Below are 19,849 nucleotides of genomic sequence, written 5' to 3' on the forward strand. Positions count from 1 at the left end.
CCCGACTAAAGGAGGCACAAAAAACTAAAAGAATCAGAAAATACTGTAAATAAAAGGCTGAAACGATTAATCATATTAATCGTGATTAATCATATCAATTGTGATTAATCAACTATTAAAATAATCTAACAAACTTGTTTTTTAATCAAATTACTTTGATTTTTAATCAGTTTAATTGTAATAGTGATAAATCAGATTAATTATAATCAATCATTAATGTGATAATAAGATTAATAGTGATTAATTGCTTATTGAAATAAACTAATTTGTTTTTTTAATCAAATTAGCATAATTTTTAATCTGATTAATCATTATTAATAACGATTAATCGGATTATTTGCAATTAATCTGATTTATCACAATTAATCAGAGTAATTATGATCAGTCATTGAAATAATCAACTACTCATTTGCAAGACCAAACCGTTTTGATAAAACTAATATAGTAATCGATTAATCGTTAATTGGAGGATACACACTGAAATAAAAAGGTCATTTGCCGGGGAAAAAAACAACATATTCAGAGCAGTAATTATGCCAAAACTGTACAAAATATATAGATACATTTTGCATACAAGATAAAATAACGCCTTTGTCTGCAAATATGTTTTATCAAAAACTCCTCAAGTGGCATATTTTTTAGTTTCACCTGTGTCAAATTCACCACAGAAAGGCAATTGTATTGCATGTTAGGCAATAAAATGTTCATTTTCTTATTTAAAAAAGGTAGTAAACTATTTATTTGAATCTTTTAATGTATTTTCAATATTCTATAAAAAACACTTATGTGGTTTGAATATGCCCATTTTTAAAAATCTGATTAATTAATTACTCGTCAGAATAATTGATGACAATAATAATGGTTAGTTACAGACCTAGAATAGGAACAATGAAATGGTAAAATCTATTTAAGTCTTCGATGACTCACGGAGAACAATTAACAATACAAACTGCTCCTCTGCACAGTTCCCCTTTCAACGTAGACAGTCAGCTGGTCGCGTTTAGCTCTGGAGGCCATGAAACAAATCCAAAAACATTGTTCTACCAATAATTTGTTTTTAGGATCTTTCGGAATAAAAATTACTGCATTCGGGGAATGAATCTCAGGAAACAGTAACATTGTTTTGTTCTCCATTCAGCCAATCAGAGAAAGGAGCATCCAAAGCCGTTTCAGATACTCAGAGTTTACTTCCTTTAACTTCATGCCAAGTTTTGGTTTTTGAGGATAAAACTTCAACAATTACAGTCATCTAATGATCAATGCAACAGCATTTAGCCTGTTCAACTAAAAACATTTCACAGAGGATCTGAAACAATGGCCGGGAGTGGATCCACAATTTCAGAGAGATTACTGCAGGATTATCACAGCCTGCATATGGCTCCTCGCGATCTCAAGATAACTGCTCCTCAGAGAAGTCACTTTAAAGGTCTATGCAAATCTACTTTTATTTAATTAACATATAACAGACAAGAGAGCTCTGCAGATCAGTGAGGGAAGCAGAAAAGGTCAGAGAAGTGTCCAAACTTTTTATTTCAGAGCAGCATTGATGGAAATTGTCATTAATGTTTGAAAATAATAATAAATAATAAAGAGTCCCGATCAGTCCTCACCCTCATCCAGAGCTGTAGGGTTCAAACTAACTATTATTCTAGCAAGTAAGTGATCTTTTTTTTTTAAATGGCACATTCTGCAGATTTTTTGTTAACTACATAATCTTATTTTAATACGATATTAGAAATACAATAAAATAAAAATAAATACAAATAAACACTAAAAACATATTACATAAAATGCAGTACCATAAGGATAATCTAGTGATTATTTTTTAGATTAACTGATTAATGATTCAAAAGCAAAAGGTTCTAAATAGATTTATTTTTACAAAATATGAAACAGCTGAAGATAAAACTATGCAAATTGAGTAGTTCTAGGTAAACATATTTACAGAAAAGCTTTGTTTGTCAATTTTAAATGCAAAATGTATGTATTTTTAGAGCAGTTTTGGCTTAATTCATTGGTATCCAAACTTTTTGTTATTAGGGCCCAAGTTGCCAAACTGAGAGAACCAAAGGGGAACAACTATATACATACATATACATACATATATATATATATATATATATATATATATATATATATATATATATATATATATATATATATATATATATAAGATAATTTTATTGGTCTGAAAAAATCTCTCCCGATACTTGCAAACCGAGGGGACAAACAAAATTCTCCAGAGGGCCACAAATGGCCCCTGTGCCACACTTTGGACATCCCTCCATTAATTATTGTTCTGGATGTGCTGTTCTTTCAGCCTTTTTGAGTCTGTGTACTCCAGTTAATGGTTAATCGATTACTAAATTAGTTGACCATTTTTTTCAATAATTGATTAATCACGATTAATCGTTTCAGTCCGAGTACTCCCCAGTCCTTCCTAAGCATTTTTTGTTTTGCTGTGTCTTCCTCAAACCCTCTCAGTCCTTCTCAAATGTCGTCAAACGACCTCTGACCTCTTTAGTGCTGCACAGTCTGTCAGTCTACCTCTCCAAGTCCCTTTTTGTCCCCATTAGAAAGGGTCAGTAGTCCCTCTCAGGACTCTCTAGTCTCCCTCTTCCGTCCTCCTCAACACTCTTCAGTTCCCCCCGGTCCAGTTCGTCCTGTCTCAGTCCTCCTGACACTTCCTCGGTTCTGTTCAGTCCTCCTCGGACCTCCTAAGTCCCCCTTCAGTGTAATTAGCAGCAGCTCTTCAGCAGCTAGCTTAGCTATCTGTGGCTTTAACTCTTCGGTGTTTTCCTGGAAGCCGAGGAACATCTGTTGAACAGAAACCGTTCGGATCGTATTTACCTGGAACTTCAGAGCTTCCTGTCCATAGTTTGCTCCCGGATCACAGCGCAGTTCAGTCCGGTCCAAGTTGTCTGATCAGCAGAGGAAGGGAGGAAAAAAAAGCTGCTCAGCTCCTTCTTTCTCCAACTCTGCTCATTACGCTCCGATCGACGTCATCCACCAAATTAAACCGTAAAAATGCGTAGCCTTTTCCACTTCCGTCGACTTCCCCTCATTTCTCAGAATCTATCTCCACCTAAAACTGAACTAAAGCTTTATTTAATCTCGGTTCGGCTCGGTATTTCCCCCACAACGCCTTGTTGGGTGGTTTTTACGGCCTATCCCGAAGCCAACGAGTCCAAGCTGGCTGAAATGAAATCACAGCTTCCGGTGTAGCGTTTCAAAATAAAACTTAACAGTGAATAGTCGGAAACTATCTATGAACGCTAGTCGAATATTTAACATCTACAGTTAACCTTAATACATTTCTAGTTTTGATACAGATAAAACATTTTAAATGTTAACGCATTAACATTTGGGTGTGCTTATTCTTAACTCCGGAAGTGAAATGAAAGCTCCGCTAACTTGACAGCTTCTTTCGCTCTACTTGCAGAAACGAACATAAGAACTCATAGCAGATTGGCCAATTTTTCATTTGCGAGCGCCCTCTAGCGATTCTTTACATAAATTAACAGTGGAGAAAAAGTACAAGACTAATTTATTAATTTAATTTACTAATTAATTCATAAACAAAACTTACCAAAGTGCTCAGAGATGTAGCATATGTCTTAATATAGATTTTTACACTACTAGATTTTTACAATACAAGTCTGTTTGCTTATCAGAGACAGACATTTAGGAAATTAAAGTGCGATAAGGCAATTATTGCTCGCATGTATTGCGTATAAAATATATAGTGATTTTATATTATTAAAAATCAAAACAAACACCTACTACCTCACATATAAGTATGATAGTAGCGATTTAATGTGTTTAATTAATTTATTTGCCACTGCAGATCATTTTTTTGCATCCTGATGAGGGCGCCAGAATGCACCTAATACACTGAGGTTCAATTTCTGCTAATCAATAGAGAAATCAAGATGGAGGTTTGTGTAACTAACTTGTGTAAAGCGACCCTGGATTAGTACTGGAAGTGGTTATTTAGTGTTACTGCTGAAAACAACAGAAAATGACAAAACAATTAATTTTTCCAGGTATCTTTGGTAAACAGAAGTTTAAATATAGATTGAATTAGTTTGTAACTTGCAGCAGCATATGTAGAGATGCGTGATTTTCTTGAATGAGAAGAATCTGATTTGGCAACAAATTGATTTTTTCTTATGACAAAGTGACAAGTCATGCAATTATCACGTTTTATTGCTTTGTCTGATTAGCATTGAATGCAATTCAGTCAACAATTAAACCATCCTCTTATTCTATGTTACACTTAGGGTTTTATTTAAAGCCAAATCAGAAATCTAACATATTTTGTGCTTTTCCTGCAGCCACACAAACTAGACCACTGGTGCTGCCTTAATGAAGCCTTTTCCTGTTATTTTAAGTGTTTTTGGTTCATGGAAGTGACTCCTCCTCAGATGAACGATGGGAACTTGTTAAAGTTGATCCTATCTGCTTGTGCCTCAGGGGATGTGGAAGGGGATTCATGCAGAGACATTTCCTTTAAGTTAAAGACACGGACTGAGAGGCGAAGCAGGAAGGATGTCTTCCATCTTCAGGAGAGCAACACTGACCAGGACGCTCTTCATGAAAACTGCTCAGCAAAACCAAAGGGAAACCATCTACAGCAAACCGCCGAAGGAAAAGATCAGCCCAGCGGTAGGACTGACTGTTTTCCAGTTTGAGCAAATCTGTTTATAATAATGTTCTAGGAATGTATGACAGCAACTTAGGGCCATTCTAGACTGAAAAAAATAAAAAGGAGGAGGAGTAAATTTCAGCCAAAAAACGCAGATAAATTCAGAGATTAATCTCAGAAATTTTCTAGATAAAATGTTGGAAATTTCTGAGCTTCAAAAGTTTAAATTTGCTATAAAAAATGTGAAATTTTGAGGTTAATTTCAGAAATATTCCAGAAAAAACTATAAAATAATTAATTTATTAGTTAATTAAAGTTGAAAAATTGTGTGAAAAAAAAATAGTCAGAAATTTTGAGACTAATCTCAGAAAATTTCCAGAAAAACTTGGAATTTTGTGAATGTCAAATGTTGAAAATTTGTGAGAAAAAACATCTGAAATTTTTAGATTTACCTCAGAAATTTTCTAGAAAAAAACGATAAAATTTATAAGCTCCAATAGTAAAAATGGGCTAGAAAGAATAACAACAAAAAACAAACAAACAGTTTAAGTTCAGATTTTTTTTAAATAGAAAAAACAAGGAAGTATTTGAGCTCCAGAAGTTGAAATTTAGGAGCTGAAAAATTCTTAGAACTTTTTGAGAAAATACTTGTAATTTTTTGATTGTCAAAAGATAAAAATTTGTGTAAAATCAGTTTTTTGTTTTTTTTAGATTAATCTCAGAAGTGTTCTGAAATTTTGAGTTTCAAAAGTTTAAATTTGTTTTTACCTGTGAAACACAGAAATATCCATGTTTTTTCCAGAAAATTTCTGAGATTAGTCTGAAAATTTCTCAGTCTTTTGGCAGTAATGTACTCCCTTTTTTCTACCTAAATGAACCCTAATCCACTGTGGTATAAATGTGATCTGTAATATGGTAGTTTTCATGTAAATTAACATGAAACATTGCTAAATTAACCACGTTTTAAGATCCACTGGACCTACAAACCTGTTTCAGGAGAGCAGAACCTTTTCTGAGTTACTTTATTGGCTGTAATGCGATGAACTCAAGCGGACACTCTGCTCTCCTCTGCAGAGTGGGGGAGATGTTTTATTCATTCTGCAGGCTTTGGCCTCTGAAAAGGATCCAATGATACGACTGCAACACAGCAGCAAACATTTACGCCACTATAAACCTGCTGATCTGTCCTCTGGGACCGGCTTTTATAACCGGTTAGGAATACCAGAGCAGCGAGGGAAATTTCATGGAAGGACAACATATAACTGTGCATGTGGTTATGAGGTGTGAAGACACAGAAAAATAAAAAATTTTACCAAAAAATTTGGTCTAGTCGCTAGAGAAAAATTCAAACATCTTATTACACTAAACTAATTTACAAGTAACTTTTTATCAATATATAGGAGCTTGTTTTGTTAATTATTCCTTAATATTGATGTGAAAAGTTTTGGTTCCACTAACAGATTATTTCACTTTCAGGAAAAAAGTTCTAGTTATAAGTGAAATAATCTCACTTATAACTAGAACTTTTCATCAATATCAAGGAATAATTGACTTAAAACAAACTACTATATCCTGATGAAAAGTTGTTTATAAGTTAGTTTTAGTGAACTAAGATATTTGCATTAAAACTTGATTCACATGCTTGTGTTTGGGTAACTAGGGTCCTGCACTGCAAAAACATAAAATTTTACCAAGTATTTTGGTTTGTTTCCAGTGCAAATATATTAATACACTTAAACTAACTTACAAACAACTTTTCAGACGCCTATAGGAGCTTGTTTTAAGTCAGTAATTTGTTAATATTGATGAAAAAGTTCTGGTTCCACTGGCAGATTATTTAACTTTTAGGAAAAATGTATTGTTATAAGTGAAACAGTCAGCCAGTGGAAGTATAATTAAAAACATTAAGGAATAATTAACTTTAAAAAAAGCTCCAATTATTTGTAAGTTAGTTTTGTCTCATTTCAAGTGTAATAAGATATTTTCACAACAAACTAAACCAAATTACTTGGTTTAGTTTGCTTTACATGCTTTTTTGAGACATTAAATCACTGTAAGTGACATATATAATTGCTATTATGCAGTTTTAAATGTTTATCACACAAGAAATTGAGAAAAACTTCAGATTATGTCTGTGCCTGCGTTGCAGCAGTCGGCCTTTGCCCTGTGTGTGTTTGGGACGGCCCTGTTGGTGCCGGCTGGATGGATTCTGCATCACGTCCCAGAATACCGGCAGAGATCGACTCCCTGACATCCGGAGGAAACCAAATAAACATCAAATTATTCTGATTTAAACAGACTTTCTGTTTAATCCGTGTTTCAAATCTGTCTCATTTTAAGTTACTGTTTCTCAGGACTTTTGTTTGTGAAAAGTGGTTAAAAAAATAAACTTTACTGACACAGATTCAGACAGAAGTTTTTTATTTACACGTTATGGAAATTTTGTGTTGTTTAATTTGACATTTAGTTGTGTCTAGTCAAAGTATAGTTTTAAAAATCTAGAATGTAATTACGGATAGTCAGAAGAAACAGGTTGTATGATAAAACTGCCTTCCATAAGTCATCAGTTATAACATTTTTCTTCTTTGTGGTTCACAGGTTGGATATTTTTTCATGACCTGTGAATTTACTTTTCATTCGCTCCATAAATGTGTTTTATTTCACCCAATATCGAACATCTTTCCTAGATTACATATATTTATTTTAAGCTTTACGGCTTTCTGGATCATTTTAAATGTTTTTATGAGATGTGAGCAGAAAATCATCATCATGCAGAGAAATAAAAACTTAAAAACATGAATATGTGTGAAGTATATTTATTTAATAAATTCAGACCTATCTATCTATCTATCTATCTATCTATCTATCTATCTATCTATCTATCTATCTATCTATCTATCTATCTATCTATCTATCTATCTATCTATCTATCTATCTATGTTAGAAAAATTCATATTTTTGAAATTATTATTGATTTCCAAACTGTAATTTTGCTCTTTTTGTTGCTTTATTTGTTGCTTCTTCCTTACTGAGCGGCTTTCCAGGGGATGTGGAAGCAGGATTCATTTCTCTCGTTGTTCCATCATCTTCATTTTGTTATTGAGTTTTTCAGTTTATAGACAGATTTCACACTAAAACTCGTCCCAGGAAATTGTTTTCTTTGCATTATTTGAGCTCTGAAAGCGTTTCGTGTTTCTTGTTATTTTGACCGTTTCTCATTTTCTGCTAAGAAATATTACATTTTTGCTTGGCGTTTCAGAGACATGTTGTCAGTAGTTCATAGAATAAAAGAATAATGTTCATTTTACTCAAACATAAACCTATAAAAAGTGAAATTACAGAAACAGATCTCTTTTTTTTCCAGAGGTATATATCTGCAAATAATTGTCAACTGGAAATTGTTCTCAAAATATATGAGATTTGTGGAAATCTATAACTTTCTTTGTGATATTTGCCTTGATTTTTTTTTTTAAAGTTCATATCACAATGAAGGAGTTTCAGACCTTAAAACTGAGTCTTGGAGCTCAAAATACATTTACAACAATAAGGCTCACAGACTAATACAATATATTGGTAAAATGTTGGATTTTATATCTGCAGACATTAAAAAAGCATCATAATGTTGGTGTAAGATTAAAACAGGTAAAAAACCATCTGTTGCATGTTCATTCCTCTTAATCTGTTACAAGTCCTGACGTGTCCAGCGGGTTGTTTTATGTAAAATAAGCGTCAGGGTTTTCCTTCCTGTTTTCAGCTCATTGGGTTGTTCGGATTCTTGAATGACAATTTGTCAAATCCGGATCAGTCCATTTGGAAAGGGATGCAGAGCCAGAACCCAGCCAGCATTTCCCTTCATATCAGCAGCATACAAATTAAAAACATTCCCGGGATGGAAACTTGAGCAGTAAAACGGGTTCTGGTTTAATTTTGGTTAAATGTGGATGTGTGAAACCGACGCAGCGCAGCGCTTTGTCCGCGGCGCAGATGGTCCAATCAGACGGAGCCTGGCTGGAGGAAAGGGCGCACGCATCCAGTGAGGGAAACACACCACCGGGAGGGACATTAAACACCAAAACACCTGACAGTCCGGGTTTATGTCTCCCGAAGTGTCTGCGAAATGTCCACGAAGGCAGAGCAGTGTGAGTACCGGAGCGTGTGCGTGTTTCCCTCCCCTCTCTCATCCCTGTTGGTTCTGGAGAAATGTGATTTAAAAAAAATTAAATTTAACCAAGAAAGCGACATGAGGGGGATTTGGGAGCTGTCCTTGGTGATGAACGCGTCCTCTCACTGCGGAGGAGGAGGAGGATGATGATGATGTTGGTCGCGGTGTTTCGTTTCCGTGTGAATGATTGACGTGTCTGCGTGGCGTGAGGATGCTCTCAAGGTCGAGATGAAAGGTTCGGTTCTGACAGGATCAGACGGTGGGATTTTGGTCCCTCAGTGTTTAAATCTGTTGCTGCAGAGATTTTCCCTTCATTTTAAACAGGTTGCAGCTCTGCTGCTGCTGCCGTAGAAACAGGAAACCTGGTCAGACGTTGCGCCTTAAAGTTGTCTGTTGCTTTAAAAACAAGAATCCTGTTGCTGTGGTTTTACTAAAATACCCCAAAATAATATTTATTAAAACCTTAAAGGTCAGTGGTTCTGTTACATATTAATATTTAGAGTATAAACAGACAAATAATATATTTTTCTTGCTGTCTGACATTAAATCAGAGTTAATAAAGTTTCATTAATAATATTTTTGTTTGATAAATGCCAGAATAAAAGGAGACAGACAGAAATATTATGTTTTTAACTCATATTTGTTGCTGTGTTTTAATGTTTTATATAAATAGGTCTCTCTTATAAACTATAGGTTGGATGTTAATGAACAATATATGTCAAAGTTTTTATTAATTATGAGTCATATGTTTATAAATTAACCTTTGCATAATTAGTGAAATCCCAGGGTATGATGTCTCACATTTCAAACTTGATACTTTTTGTGTGACAAAATGGAAAATTCAAAAATAAATCACACCAGATATCCAGAGATAAACATATTTAGGTGTGAATTGAGTTAATTGACTCCAGAGAAAAAGAAGCAAAAAGTCTTGTGAAAATGTTAGCTGAAGCTGCTAAAAGAGTGAAGAAAATAATGTTTCAACTTGGACTAAAAAAAAAAAACACTGAGTGAGGAAGAAGCCATTACTTGAAAAGCAATATTAAAAACTCAAATTAGAGGACTGCAAATACACATCTGGGAGAAATATCCTGCAGGCTGATGAAGCTAAAATGTGTTTGTCCAGGATGTTAGCTAAGTTTTTCAAGTTATATAAAACATAATAATGCAAATACAGCCTCTCAAATTTCTAAAACACATTTCACACTGGAACTGGAAGACATTTTGAATATCCAAATTAATAAGAAGACAAAATAATCAATAAGTTGGATACTTAAGTCTTTGTGATAAAAAATTATCCTTAAAAATGGGGCTTATTGAGACCAGAGTGAAACTTGTTGTCATCCGGTCTTTGATAGAAAGCAAAAGTCAAGAAGAACAAGCAATCATGTGAGCAATTATTGAGCTTGTTTTGCAATTAATTGCAACAGGCCTAGTGGAAGCATCATGTTCATCTAAACATCTAAAAATCTAGCTTGGATGCAAATCCATCTTCCAGATCGACAGAGACGCCTAATCGTAGCATGAAATTAGCTACAAACTGACTTAATGCCAGAAAAGTTAATGCTTTGGTGCATCCGTCACAAAGTCTGAGACGAATAGAAGAACGGTGGGAAGAGATGAAAAGATGTGCGAGTAAAGAGGCCTTGATCAGTTACACCAGTTCTGTTGGGAGGAATGGGCCAAAATTACTGCAAACTATTATGACAAACATGTGGAAGGAAAACAGAATGTTTGACCCAAGTTATATGGTTTAAATTAAATATTAAGACGTATGTGTAAACCTCTGAGTTTCAAGAAAGTTAACCCTCTCTCGTATTGTTCTGGCATTCAGATAACAGAAATTATTTTGGGAATCCTAAATGACCTAAAGCAAGAAAAATAAAATCTGATTTAAAGTCAGAATGTAAGAAAAACTGTTAGGTGTGTTTTCAGACAGTGCAGGGATGCAACTATTCTGACGATTAATCGATTAATCAGATAGTCTGATCCAATATTAGAAAAACAATAAAAGGTGCAAATAAACGATTTAATTTCTTTTTTAATTTAGAAAATAGGCAATTTATTGCCTAGAATACAATAACAGTATAATAGCATTTCATTAGTGAACATTTGATCGTTTGTAGCAAATGATGTATCTGCAGCAAAAAATGTAAAAAGGTAAACGTTTTCTGCTCAACTTAGACTTAGACTTGTACTTTATTGATCCCTTGGGAAGACTCCCTCAGGAAATTGAAGTTACCAGCAGCTCCCAGGCAAAAAACAAGGATAACACACAGTAAGCAAAAGTGCAAAAGAATACAAAATACAAATTAAATACTAAGGTACACACCAAATGTGAGTAACCAAAATCTTAAATTATGCAAGAAACAAGGAATAAGAATATAGAATATAAGTAAATATAAATACAACACAAAAAAAATATAAGAATTTGACGGATAGATTGACCAGTGATATCGTATTGCACTATGTGGTTTGACCTGATAAGTATGGAGAAAAATACAAGGGGTCATTACTCCTTCCACCCTCTGTCCTGTGTCACCTCCCCCCACCCAATGAGGAATTGTACAGTCTGAAGGCATGGGGGACAAAAGAGTTCTTAAATCTATTGGTCCGGCACTTAGCATCAATACAATGTAAAAACACATTTGTAAATTTATTTACAGACAAATCTTTTTCCATCTTAAATGTAAAATGTGTAATTTTTGTATAGTTTTGGATAAATTTTTGCTGAGTATGTTGTTCTTCCAGCAAACGGCCCTTCTTAGTTAACGATTAATCGATAACTAAATTAGTTAATGATTATTTTAATAATCAATTCTTCATGATTAATCGTTTCAGCCCTAATACAGTGTATATAAATATCTGCTTGCTTCTGTGATTTAATCTCTTAGGTAGAGTTATGGCATGGCTGGCAGCCTTTATTTTCAGGGTTGGTCATTTACAGGTCAGAGAGTAAGAGTCTCTGCTGAAGCAACAGAAACCGGGTCAGCATGTCTCTGTTTCAACTCTGTTTATATTTCAAAAACAACAAAGTCCCATAAACACCACAGGGAACAGAAGAACACAGGCAGCCAGCTGGGCTTAGTGCTGAAATGTCCCACAGTGTCATGCGTTAAAAGCTCCTTCCCACGTTCACACAGACCAGATTTTCCCAGCCAGTACTGGGACTTGAACCAGTAGCCTTTTGACTATGAGCTAGCAGGCTGCTGCTGCTGCTGCCTCCTCTAGGGGTTGCAGTGACCTTGCTGCACCACGTTAAAGGTCAGCTGGTGCAGCCATGGGAACAGAGAAACGGTTTAAATGTAATTAAAACATCCACGTTGTGAACTGCAGAGCTGCACAAGTGGATCCCTGCCAGGCAGCAGCAGAAAATCTACATTTAAGGCCCAGAATGTTGACTCAAAAGTAGCCGCGTGCCAAACAACCCCAACGTAAAATCAAGCAAATAACGTTGCACAATTTTGTTTATTTTTAATTTTTTTTCTAAGTGGATATTTATTGTCAGTTCAAAACTTGGAAGGGAATTTAATGCTAATGTATTAGTAAGTAAATTAAAATAAAAGTTTCCACCAAAAACTTCTGAAATTTAGTGATTTATTTCAAATATTTTTGAGTTCCAAAAGTAAGAAATGTTCAACATTTAAAACACAGAAATTTCCTAAATTTTTGTAGAAAATCTCTGAGATTAATCTCAAACTTTTTGAGTTTTTTGACAGAAATGTACTCCGGCAAACTCCAGATGCCATGTTTGTTTTGCTAACAGAAAGCCGCTGTTGTTTTGAAGGATTCTGATTGGCTGACAGGTTTTAGCTTTGCGCCACACTGCCCCCTATGGGTTTGGCATATTTAAAACAACCTTCAGGGGCGGATTTGATGGAAACGCAATTTTATTCCTGAAACGACGTGGCGGAGATATTTGTTATCATCACTTATGTGCAGTTCTGTGTGTTTGTGTCGAGATAAAACAGTGATTTCTTACTCTGCTCTTTATTTTGTCTAGTTGCCTCTAAGATACGATACTTGCAAGAGTATCACAACCGTGTGCAACACAATATTTACCCTGTGCCCTCCGGAACAGACATTGCAAACACACTGAAATACTTTTCCCAAACCCTCCTCAGGTAAGTACTCTGAGTGCATAGTAAGTATACATGAAGTACAACACATTAGATTATTCCACAACACTGCTGAAAGGGATGACAGTGACACCATACCGAGCATGACAGGAAGTGGAGTAGGATTTGTGAGGAAAGCAGCATATTTGAGTCTTTTCAGGGTGTTAGCGTAGAGGTAGATGGTGATGTTTATTGATTCAGTGCTCAGCTGCCATGAGTTTTCCCTCGCCTCGTCCTTCCCAGGGGGGTGAGGGGCTGCTGCTCTGACTGTGCAGCCGGAGGGTCATCCTGCTCTCCTGGGTGCGGTGAAGAAGGAACAGTGTGTTATTTCCTTCTCCAGCGGGGTCAAGCAGGCAGCCATTTTAGACACATCCCATCTTAAGATGTGTCATTTCCTCATTTTTGTTATCTTAGTTGCAGGGATTTGAGTTTTCCTGGCTGGCCTTGTCTCGTCTTCTCTTTTTAGCTAACATTTGCCAAAAAAAACGGGTGACTTTGCATGCTCCACTGAAATTATTATTATTATCAGCTGATGGTGCAATCTAGAGATTAGAGATTGGCAGCTGGCCTCAATTCTCCACTTTATTCCTCAGGATTATTCCTCTGCTGGAAGCTCCCAGCACAAATCGAATCCACCTACACTGTGAAAACACAAAATCTTACCAAGTACCTTTGGTCTAGTTTTTAGTGCAAATATCTAATTACATTTGAAATAAGTAAGTAACTTTTCAGCAAAATATAGAGGCTTGTTTTAAGTCAATAATTCCTTAAAATCAATTAGAAATGACTAGTTCCATTGGTAGACTACTTATTATGTGGGAAATATTTCTTGTTATAAGTGTAATAATCTGCCAATGGAACTGGTACTTTTTCAGCAATATTAATTAATTATTAAGTTAAAATTAGCTCCTGTATTTTGCTGAAAAGCTACTTGTAAGTTAGTTTTGTCTTATTTCAAGTGCACTAAAATATTTGCACTAGAAACCAGAAATACTTGGTAAGATTTTGTGTTTTTGCAGTGTGAAGTCAGTTTTTTTGTCAGTCAGCCTTAGTACAGCTTTGATGTCTTCCTTTGGAGCGGGCTCTTAGCCTCAGATATGCAGAGTAAATCCCTCTGCCCACCATTAGACGAGCCGAGTTCCTCTGCTGGGACTCTGGGATCCTCCGTACACCTGCGCTTCCTGCGGCCGGGCGTGGAGGAAACCAGAAAAAGGAAACAAAGACGGGCGCAGGGAGCATTTATGGTTGGAGAAAAACAGAAAGTGGAGTTGGCAGCTGATTCCTACAAGCTAACGATTATTTTAGTTATCAAGTATTCTGACGATTAATCAGCATAAGCCTTAAATGAAATTAGCAGATTTTTCATTTAAGGCTTATTTATACAATACTAGAAATACATTAACAGATGCAAATTTACATTATTTATTTAAAATTCCTATTATAAATAATAAAATACACAGTTTAAAATGGAATAACATAGCATTCCTTTAATGTATACTTTTTTTTAACAGAATTTGAACTATGTAAAGTTAAAAATGCCACCTGAGGAGTTTTGGACACAACATATTTACAGAAAAAGATGTTTGTTTTTTGTTTCACTTAAATGCAAAATTTATTTTTTTCCACAGTTTTGTCTCAATTACAGCTTTGAGTGTGTTGGTCTTCCAGCAGATTACTTTTTAGTTGAGTCTTTTATACTCCAGTCAACAATTAATCAATTACTAAATTAGTTGATGATTATTTCAATAACAGATTAATCAGCTGACTCATACTAGGGCTGCATCTCCGGATTATAATTCATATCAATTATTCTGGCAATTAACTGATTAATCAATAAATTTTTGTTTTCATATTTGGCAGATTTTTCATTTAAGGCTTATTTACACAATATTAGAAATACATAAAAAATTGCAAATTAACATTATTTATTTTAAATTCCTATTATAAACAAGAAAAATACACATTTTATTGCCTAAAATGCTTGATCATTTTTACCATTACAAGTTGATTATTTTTGGATTAAATTATTGATAATTGGATAGCAAAAGATGCTTAATGACTTTTTATGTGTTAATAATTAATATAATTAATATTAATATATTACGAAATTAGTTTATGATCATTCAAATAATTGATTAATCGTGATTAATCTGATTAATCGTTTCAGCCCCTAATTCTGCAATTAGCTGCAAAAAATGAACGAATTATTTTTTTTGCATCTGTTTCCTGAAAGATGAGGGAAATCGGAGTTTAGACTTTAAGACTTCATTGTAGCCATTCCCACACGAACACGTCCATTGCTGCACATATAGTGAGCACTGTAGAGTTTTACAGTGTATGTATGTCATGTTTCTGTATCAGTGCATTCTACATGTGTTTGGTGTCCTTTATGTTTGCAGTTCTTTCTGTTGTCTGTATGCGTGGGTGTGTGTGTGACTCATAAGTGTTTTCTCTGTTTGTATATGTCCACTGTGTGAGTGTGTGTGTATGGGTGAGAGAAAGGGTGTGTGTGACTGTTTATGTCTGTGTTCATTGTTCAAATTAATGATGTTTTCTCTCTGATGAACGGGCAGTGAAAAAGTCATACTCTGAGCTGCAGACTCTCGTTCACCCAGTTTGAGCCAACACTGCAAAAACACAAAGTATCACTAAATATTTTTGTCTAGTTTTTCCTGCAAATATCTTAGTACACTTTTAAAAAAAACTAACTTACAAGAAAGTGTTTATCAAGGTAAAGGAGTTTATATTAAGTACTGGTTCCACTGGCAGATTTTTCTCTTATAACATGGAAAAAACAGCTTGTAATAAGTTAGAAAACCTGACATTTTTTATTTTTATCAATATTAAAAAAGTACTGACTTAAAAGTGACCTATGTGGTTCCTTGAACAGGTTAGTCTATTGATTAAACAATAATCAATAGACTGTTCTTCAATTTTATTTTTGCACAAAATCGTTCTTAGATAATGAGCTGTTTTAGGGCGTCTTATCACTTTAAATCTAGATAAGCTGCTGCTGGCCACGCCCCCAACTCAACGTTTACACTCGCATGTGAAAATGGCTGATAAATGATGCACAATTATACAACCGCTCATCTTTGAAAAGCAAAAGTGGAGTCTCCTGCACAACCATCAAGAATGCAAGGAGTGGTTTCTGGACGGTAAGTGGACAAGAAAGGATTTCTCTTTTCCAGCAGCCATTGTACAGTGCATACAGCGCTATGCTGACCAAACGTGCTGGTCCTCTGCTCAGGTTTGAGCTTGACTTTATTGAACGTAGGGTAATAAAAGAATTAACAATGTTAAATACAGACAAAACAAATTTAAAACAAAAGCAAACAAACAAAAGAAGAACAGTAGTAAAGTACATTTACATGTTCAAATGAGTGGGTAGAAGTATGAACTTATTTTTACACCCACCCCTCTTACATCTGTAGCATCATCTAATAAGTTACTATTCATGTTAACTTCAGTTTAACTTGGGTTGCTAGGTAACGGGCCGGGCTCTGCTGGGGTTGGTAGGTAACGGCAGTGGCTACTGACTTTGACGTTCAAAAACACAAAGTCTTACCAAGGATCTTTGGTCTAGTTTCTTGTGCAAATGTCTTAACTCACTTGAAATAAGACAACGCTATCTTACAAGTAACATTTCAGTAAGACACAGAAGCTTGTTTTAAGTAAATAACTCCTTAATATTGATGAAAAAGTTCTAGTTCTGTTGGTTATTTCACTTATAATTTGGGAAAAATGTCTTGTTATAAGTTAAATAATCTGCCAATGGAATTAGTACTTTTTAAATCAATATTAAGCACTTATTGACCTAAAACAAGCTCCTATGTCTTGCTGAAAAGTTACTTGTAAATTAGTTTTTTCTTCTGTCAAGTGTACTAAGATATTTGCACAAGAATCTAGACCAAAAATACTTAAGATTTTGTGTCTTTGCAGTGTAGAAGCAGTAGGAATTTGAAAGGATACAAAAACGTGCAAAATGTGCCTCCTTTAAAACAAGCTCCTACCTGCTGAAACGTTACCATTAAATTAATGAACTAAGTTATTTGCAGTAGAATCTAAAAAAACCACCTGGTGTGATTTTGTGTTTTTGCAGTGAACAGAGACTCGGCTCTTGCAGAGTATAACTTTGAGGGGATCAGTCCGATGCTGTACTGTATGTTCTGCTGTTAAATGTAAAAACTGCCTCTAAATCCCCTTTCTCACTTGCCTCGGACTCTAGATGCTGTAAGTCTATTTTTTGAGTGACCTTTAAGACAAAGTAGATTTAAAAAGAAAATCTGGGCTCTTGTCATTTAAATCCCAATCATTCTTGCCTGATAGAACAGAGTTTATAATGTGAATTTTAAAAAAAGAGCAATGCTCTCTGGCCCTCCCCTCTCTCCTCCCTCCACACTCAACCCGACTAGTTTTTGCTTTTGTTCTCCTTCTCCCAAAGTCCAATTTGTCCACCACCTTCCCCAGGGGACAGCAAACACAATTGTCCATCCTGCATTAGCTCACAAACATGATGCTACCAGTCATCTCCCCCCTTCTGATACAACCTATTCCTTTGTCATTAATTCTCTACTGTAGATTAGTCGTTACATCTATTTTAGAAACCTGAATCCATATGCCTGTTGGATCTCATTATTTCTCCTGATGATACTGGTGCAGTATCATAACGTATGCATACGGACATTATCTCTCTGGTGCAATAAACATGTGCTGTGACCTAGGAGCACTTGATCTAACCTCACACACATGTTTATTATTGGCTCAAGCATGTTTCAAAAGTGTCACCTCTGTATTTTCCCGAACCAATCTGGTGTCACTCCCATCCTTGACAGCCCCACAAAACATGAAAAAAATTATTTTAAATTGCAAAACTCCACCTCCAATTGGCGTTTATTTTTGCACGGCAGCTGCAGGCTTTGCTTGATTGGACTACGGCAGCCATTGAGGGACAGTCCTTTGCGCTGTCCCTTTTTGGAGAAGTATGGGGTTGCCACTGAAAACATGCCATTTTTTATATTTTTGCTCCTTGTCACCAGATACGCATGAGATGCAGTGATCATTTGCAGTTTGTGCTCATGTTTTTCTTTTATATTTTGTTTTGCAAGTCAAAACGAGATTAATTGAATTTCTGAACGGATGAAGCAGGGAAAAATGTTTTTGTTCTTTTTACCCGTGTCTTTCAGCGACACGCCAACAGTGAGACACTGCATCCTATGTGGGGTTTATCTGGGTTTGTTTTTTTCTATTTACGCTGTCTCTGTAGTGCCATTTCAATGTAATGTGCTGTTTTTTTGTGTCTTTGTTGTCTCTTTTTTTCCCTTGTTCCCCTCTCCTACCCTCCCTCCCCTCCCCTCCCGCCCCCGGAGCAGCATTCTGTCCCGCACAGGCAGGAAGGAGAACCAGGAAGCTTCCAATTCGGCCGTGCCCATGACCATGTGTCTTTTTCCTGTGCCATTCCCACTCACCCCATCTCTAAGACCACAAGTCAGTTCCATCAACCCTACAGTTACTCGCTCCCTCCTTTACAGCGTTCTGCGCGATGCCCCGTCAGACCGCGGGGGGCAGGGGCAGCAGAGTCGGGACGCTCAGCTCTCAGAGTACCCCTCTCTGGACTATCAGGGCCTCTATGTGACCCTCGTGACCCTGCTTGACCTGGTGCCCCTGCTGCAGCACGGTCAGCATGGTGAGTCAAGGCCCCAGTGCTCCACTGTTTGTCATCATCATCCTCGAGCCGCCTGGCCTGCATGAAGCCACTGCTGCTTTTTTTGGCCTCGTTTTTGGAGAGAAGTCCTGCTGAGGATCTTGAGGGATGCATGGGGTGCTTGGGAGCACGCTGGATCCTGTCAACTTTTCATAAGCCATTGGATAATCCAGACATAATTACGCCTTCTCTTCTGTGCATCATAACCTGACTGCATGTTGTTGTTATGCAAAAAATTGATTGGGAAAAAAAAATGTTTTTAGACACGTTGTCATGTGCAAATATAGTCTAATGTAATGTTTTTAGATGCATTCAGAACACACCTGCACTGCAAAAACACAAAATCTCACCAAGTATTTTGGTCTAATTTCTACTGCAAATATCATAATACACTTAAAACAAGACAAACTCACTCAAAAGTAGTTTTTCAGCAACATTTTTTAGCTTGTTTTAAGTAAATAATTTGTTAATAGTGATTTTAAAAATTAGTAGTTCCATTGGCAGATTATTCCACTTAAACAAGAAATTTATTGATGTTATAAGTTCTTTTATTTGGAAGTAGAACAAGTACTTTTACATCAGTATAAAGGAATTATTTTCTTAAAACAAGCCTTTATATCTTGCTGAAAAGTTACTTTTAAATTAGTTTGTCTTAGTTCAAGAGTAATAAGATATTTGCACTAGAAACAAGACCAAAAAAAGTTGATATGATTTTGTATTTTTGCAGCATGAGAATGATTCAGAGTATAATTAGGGCTGCAACTAACAATTGTTTTAGTAATCGATTATTCTGACAATTAATCGGATAAAAAATGGCCACATTCTGCAGATTTTCAAGTTCATTCTATACTAAATATTTGAAATACATTTAAAATATGTTATTTTTTAAATGTATTTTGGATATCACCATTATTTTAATTGTTAAAATAAGAAAATAAACAATAACAGCATTTCTGTGGTGTATGTTTGATCATTTGGAGAAAAGGATTCATCTGTACTTTTAACATCCACATGTGAAAAGTTGAATCATTTTTACTTAACTTAATACAGTGTATAGCTAATCTGTTGTTTGTTTGTTTTTTGGATTAACTGACTAATAATTAGATAGCAAAAACACAACATTTTACCAAGTATTTTTGGTCTAGTTTCTAAGGTAAATATCTTGGTACACTTTAAATAAGTTTTTAGCAAAAGATTCAAGCTTATTTTAAGTAATT

The 19,849-nt window shown here is 35.4% G+C and overlaps 2 protein-coding genes across 8 annotated transcripts in view; one reads left to right on the plus strand and one right to left on the minus strand.

Annotated features, from left to right (window-relative positions):
• btbd7 (BTB domain containing 7) overlaps positions 1-3,187 on the minus strand; it is a 28,661-nt gene extending 25,474 nt beyond the window's left edge. Inside the window, exon 1 of the mRNA XM_023353146.1 lies at positions 2,851-3,187. The gene's annotated coding sequence lies outside the window, so the exon portion shown is untranslated. The remainder of the gene's footprint in view (positions 1-2,850) is intronic.
• Positions 3,188-8,431: 5,244 nt separating this feature from the next.
• Positions 8,432-19,849, plus strand: part of unc79 (unc-79 homolog, NALCN channel complex subunit) — a 61,932-nt gene continuing 50,514 nt past the window's right edge. For 2 of the 7 annotated variants that reach the window (XM_023352962.1, XM_023352963.1), the window contains exons 1-3: positions 8,433-8,787; positions 12,814-12,934; positions 18,301-18,614. In XM_023352962.1, the coding sequence (XP_023208730.1) occupies positions 8,766-8,787; positions 12,814-12,934; positions 18,301-18,614 (457 nt within the window). In that variant the 5' untranslated portion in view covers positions 8,433-8,765. Of the gene's footprint in view, positions 8,788-12,813; positions 12,935-17,156; positions 17,162-18,300; positions 18,615-19,849 lie in introns of those variants that run through there. The other 5 variants (XM_023352961.1, XM_023352965.1, XM_023352964.1 and 2 more) reach the window with 5 other exon arrangements.

This window comes from Xiphophorus maculatus, chromosome 19 (genome assembly GCF_002775205.1).
Source record: "Xiphophorus maculatus strain JP 163 A chromosome 19, X_maculatus-5.0-male, whole genome shotgun sequence".
Taxonomy (NCBI): Eukaryota; Metazoa; Chordata; class Actinopteri; order Cyprinodontiformes; family Poeciliidae; genus Xiphophorus; species Xiphophorus maculatus.